General features: G+C 39.3%; 1 protein-coding gene across 3 annotated transcripts in view; it reads left to right on the top strand.

Moving 5' to 3' along the window:
- Noa1 (nitric oxide associated 1) overlaps nucleotides 1–2,186 on the top strand; it is a 15,294-nt gene extending 13,108 nt beyond the window's left edge. Inside the window, exons 6-7 of one of the 3 annotated variants that reach the window (XM_015482142.2) lie at nucleotides 806–926; nucleotides 1,786–2,186. In XM_015482142.2, coding sequence (XP_015337628.1) covers nucleotides 806–926; nucleotides 1,786–1,997 — 333 coding nt within the window. In that variant the 3' untranslated portion in view covers nucleotides 1,998–2,186. Of the gene's footprint in view, nucleotides 1–752; nucleotides 927–1,785 lie in introns of those variants that run through there. The other 2 variants (XM_048784543.1, XM_015482143.2) reach the window with 2 other exon arrangements.
- The last annotated feature ends 3,455 nt before the right edge of the window (nucleotides 2,187–5,641 follow it).

Here is a 5,641-nt window from a genome sequence, read left to right as displayed (position 1 = left end):
ATAATTTAGCAGACCCTATCATCATATAAAAGGACTGAGGAGTACAGAGATGCCCCTGAGTTCAATCCGGTCAATACATGGGGGGGGGGGGAATTTATTAGAGCCAGATGCTTTGGGTTGAGCTGCAGACACAACCCTACATTAGACACTTTTTATAAAGCAAATTTAGTAGTCTTACTGACTTGAGTGTATTTTTTGACATGTGCCTTATTTTAAGGAATACATGCCAGTAGCCAGGGTCATGACTCAATGATAGAGCACTTGAGGCCCTGGGTTCAGTTCCCAGTACCAAAAAAAAAGGAATACATGTCAATTTATTTAGATAATGTGACCTATTCTGAAAATAACTTTATACTTTTCACAAATGCCTTGTATGCTTTATTTCCTTTTTTTTTTAATACTGAGAATTTAACCCAGGGCACTTTATTGCTTAGCCACATCCCCAGCACGTTTTTTTTTTTTTTGCTTGTTTGTTTGTTTTTAGTACACTAAATAAATAAATAATAAATATGAAACAGATTAAAGGCTTAATCCCAAAACTGTCATTCCACCACTAAGCTGCATCCCCAGCCCTTTTCATATTTCATTTGAGACCAGGTCTCCCTAAATTACCTAGGCTGGCCTGAAACTTTGTGATCTCCCTGCCTCAGCCTCCTGAACTGCTAGGACTATGGCATGTGTCACTGTACCCAGCAAAAGGATTCCATTTTTGATCCTGTACACAATTATCAGTGATTTATGTAATATTACAGTTGCAGGGAATTTAATTTGTAGTAGAGACATCTTCATTATATTTCAATGGAAGGTTCCAATGGGTGGAGAAGAACGAATGGCAGGATTTCCTCCTCTTATTGCTGAAGACATAACATTAGAAGAAGGACTTGGGGGATCTGAAGCAGTGGCTGACATCAAGTTTTCCTCTGCAGGTAATTTTACACCAAGTACTTCTCTCCCTTCCACCCCCATGCTTGGAATTGAATCCAGGGCCTTATATATGCTAGGCAAGCGCTCTACCACTGAGCTGCAGCCACAACCCTACACTAGACACTTTTTATAAAGCAAATTAAGTAGTTTTACTGACTTGAGTTTATTTTTAGACATGTGCCCTATTTTAAGGAGTACATGCTCGTAGCCAGGGATATAAATGCTCAATGGTAGAGCACTTGAGGCCCTGGGTTCAATTCCCAGTACCCAAAAAAAAGGAATACATGCCAGTTTTTTTTTTTTTAGATAATGTGACCTATTCTGAAAATAACTTTTATGTTTTTTACAAATGCATTGTATGCTTTACTTTTTTTTTTTTTTGTGGTGCCAGGGATTAAACCCAGGGTGCTTAACCACTGAGCCACATCCCTAGTCCTTTTTATATTTTTTTAGAGACAAGGTCTCACTGAGTTGCTAAGTGCCTCACTAATCTGCTGAGGCTGGCTTTGAACTTGCACGCCTGCCTAGGCCTCCCAAGTTGCTGGGATTACAGGTGTGTGCCACTGTGCCCAGCCACATCCCCACCCAACACTTTTTACACTTTCTTTTGAGAAAGTGTCTCACTGAATTGTTGAGATTAACCTCTGCGACTTGTGATCTTCCTGCCTCAGGCCACCGTGGCTCTTAACTTTTTGAGACAGGGTCTCACTAAGTTGCTGAGGCTGACCTTGAACTTGCAATCCTCCTGCCTCAAGAATCCCAAGTCACTGGGATTACAGGTGTGCACCACTGCACCTGGCTCCATGTTTCTTAACAAGGTAGTTGCTAACAGCATTTTGTGTTCTGTCCCATGCTTCGTAGGTTGGGTTGCAGTAACACCTCATTTTAAGGACAGATTACATCTCCGAGGCTACACACCTCAAGGAACAGTTCTGACTGTCCGGCCTCCTCTCTTGCCATATATTGTTAACATCAAAGGAGAGCGCATCAAGAGAAGTGTAGCCTATAAAACCAAGAAGCTTCCTTCTCTTGTGTCCAATCTGCAAAAGAAGAAAAAAGCAACAAATGTATGACATGGACCTGGGTTCACACTGGATATTAACTATATTCCACATGGTAATATACATTAATTTATATTAAATATGGCTATAATAAAGTCCCTCATGCTGTCATCCTTCCTGAAAACCTTAGGTTTTTTGACTTTTTAAAACTATTCATCACTGGGCTGAACTATTGATAATATATTGAGCCTATATAACAAATTGGTTTTTTGCAGTTTATGTATATGTATGTACCTGTGACCTAAATATATATAAAAAGAATTAATAAGTTCAAATTTTTATTGAGACCAGATTTCATTTATTTTATTTGGAGTCTATAGTTGATAGGGCAGTAAGGAGTCAGCATATGAAAAAATGGCCAAAAGTCCTTCTCCAAAATACTTCGGCTGTACTCCATGTAATCAGTCATCCAAGGATCCATCTGGTGGAAATTTACCTGGCTTCCATCTCTGTCCAAGGAGGCCGTTCAAGTTGTCATCCTTTCCCAGCAAGTGTGAAGAGAGGGTAAGAGTGGGCAACAGGCAGCTTCCCTAATTAATTAAAAGGAGGAAGAAAAGCAGAATGGTGAACAGCTCACAGTCCTTTGGTCAGCCATCATGTGGCTACAAGGAAGCTGGGAAATGGGAGCCATTTTGGGTTTTATCAAGAGAAGAAGGAGAAAATGAACTGGAAGACAAATAGAAATTTACCTTGCACAGTTTGAAAGTGCCTGAAAATCTTAAAAGGATTCAGGCTTTATATTTCTAGCATCTAAGGTTAGTTCAACAAATAAGAGAAAATTTTAACCACTTATTAACATTTGCCTGTGTGTAGCTGAGAAACATTACATCAGTCAGAAGTCTTTACTTTTTGTTATTCTCTGTAAGTAGTACTGTAAATGCATCAGGTGACATAGCGTATGTTGAGATAAAGGCCAGTGGAATGATAAGCTGGGCTGAAATGCTGTTAAATTCTCGACCATGGTCACACAGGTGATGGAAGCTGGGTTCCCCTGTGTGGAGTGGGCTAGCTGAAAAATACTGTGAAAAATCACACAACCCAGAAAACAGTTTTAAGGGGTGGGGTGGGGGGTGCAGAAAAGCTCTTTGACCTTAGGGGTCGAGCTTCCACGCTGGAAAGAAAGAGTGCCTGTGTTCTGCTTTAGTTATATGGGAGAATTTCAGAGACTTTCTACAGAATGTTATTGGCCAATTAAGGTAGGGGGTGAGCTGTCTAGTTCCCAATGGGCCACACCCAACTTCGGAAATAGGAGCCAGTCTTCCTAGCCAAGCTAAGAGTTTAAGTCGAGTGTATTGTGTAATCCATTTGGCGGGGGAGGGTGCACAAAATAGCTCGCAATGCCAGACCAAAATCTCCTTGGCTCAAGGCCCCATGAAGACGCTAAATAGCTCAGGAGTGGCCTCCCACAACCTGTGTTCTCTCCCACCACATGGGAGCCCTATGAATTTCACACTCATGTCTTCTCCCCATCCCTTAACCTCCCTCCCACCAAGTCCCTTAGACTAAATAGAATGGAGTACTTCAGATGCAAGATGTAACTTGTACATTTTACTTTCATGGTGTTTCAAAAGGAGCTACACCGGTATCTGGAAGAAGGTGGTTCTTCACAAAAAAACTGCATTTTAGTAGGTCTGGCATCCCTTGTCCCCAGAAACTAAACACCAGTAGCCACTCCCCCAGACCCCTCAGTTACACCCCAAAAGTACCCCCAACATTTCTAAATACACCTGTAGAGGGCAGTAACTTCCCAAGATGAAAAAAAAAAAAATGATTTCTAGTGGGTTTTTTTTATCTTGGGGAGAATGCAACACCATGACTTTTTTTTTTTAGGTTTTATTTTATTTTTAATGGACATAGTAATTGTGTATATTTATGGTATGCAATGTAATATTTCAAAATATACATTGTAGAATGATTAAATCAAAGCAATTAGCCTTTCACCTCAATTATTCATTTCTTTGTGGTAAGACCAATTAAAATCCTTTTAGCTATTTAGTAAAAACACATGATACATTGCAACCCCTTGCCCCTGCTCCTGGCAGCCACCACTCTAGTCTCTTACTTCTGTGAGTTTGACTTTTTTAAGTTCCACATATAAGTGAGATCATATGGTCCTTGTTTCTCTGTGCCTAGTTTACTTTGCATAATATCTTCTAGGTTTATCCACATATTGAAAATGACAAACTTCCTAATTAAAACACATTCTTAGCCAGGTGCACAGTATGGCACACCTGTAATTCCAGCAGCTCAGGAGGCTGAGGCAGGAGGATCACAAGTTCAAAGCCAATCTCAGCAATTTAGCAAGGTCCTAAGCAACTTAATGAGACTGTCTCAAAATAAAAAAGCTGGGGATGTGGCTCAGTGGTTAAGCACCCTTGGTTTCAGCCCCTGGTATCCAAAAAATAAAACATGTTTTTGAACTCATGAATCTAAGAAGAAATAAAACATATATAGTGACAATGCATGATTTAAAAATAATAATAAACATGGCACATCTGTAATTCCAGCAACTCAAGAGGCTGAGCCAGGAAGATCACAAGATAGAGGCCAGCCTCTGCAATCTAACAAGCTCTAAGTGACTTAGACCCCATCTCAAAATAAAAAATTTTTAAAAAGGGGATATAGCTCAGTGGTAGTGCACCCTAAGTTCAATCCCCAGTACCAAAAATATTTTTTAATAAAATTTTTGAAAGAATGATATAAGTCAATACAGATGTAGCTAAAAGTATATATTGATAATCTTGTCAGTTTAATTTTTTTTTTTTAAAGAGAGAGAATTTTTTTTAGTATTTATTTTTTATTTTTCGGCAGACACAACATCTTTTTATGTGGTGCTGAGGATCAAACCTGGGCCGCACGCATGCCAGGCGAGCGAGCTACCGCTTGAGCCACATCCCCAGCCCAGTTTAAATTTTTTTAAAGGAAAAACTGAAAGAGTTAGTTGGGTGTGGTGATGCATGTCTGTAATTTAGAGGAGGCTGAAGCAGGAGGATTGCAAGTTTGAGACCAGTTTCAGCAACTTAGTGAGGCTCTAAGCAACTGAGTGAAATCCTGTCTCAAAATAGAAACATAAAAACGTGGGGAAGGAGTTGGAGATGTGGCTCAGTGGTAAAGCATCCCTGGGTTTAATCTCCATTACCAAAAAAAATAGTGAGACCTTGTCTCAAAATAAAAAGGGCTAGGGCTAGGGCTCAGATGGTACAGCATACCTTGGTTCAATCCCCAGTACCAAATATATATATTTATCATTAACTTGGCATTTGCAGAGGAACTGAGTTTAAAAACTTATTGCCCTGACAACTTGTGAATATTAATTTTAGAAAACAGAACATGCCCTCTTTTTACTCTTCTCTCTAGTCTAATAGATTTTAGGCTTTTGGACTAATAAAGATTTTTTTAAATGTTCATATTATCAGGAGTCTAAAATTCAAAAGTTTTGTTTCATAAAGCATGACCTAGGCATATCTAAATTATTCCCAGGCAACTTGCTAGTGGTTTGAAACAGTGCAATTTACTAAGTTCCAATTTCATTATTTTCATCTCCTTGGATTTTTGTCTTTTCATCTGTAAAATGAGTTACACTAGATTTTTTTCTGAAGGTTTACTCCTAACCTCTTATGAGTCTAAAAGCAGGAGAGGAAACCAGCAAAGGATGG

Source organism: Marmota marmota, unplaced genomic scaffold (assembly GCF_001458135.2).
Source record: "Marmota marmota marmota unplaced genomic scaffold, marMar, whole genome shotgun sequence".
NCBI lineage: Eukaryota > Metazoa > Chordata > Mammalia > Rodentia > Sciuridae > Marmota > Marmota marmota.
This window is presented reverse-complemented; position numbering and strand designations above follow the sequence as displayed.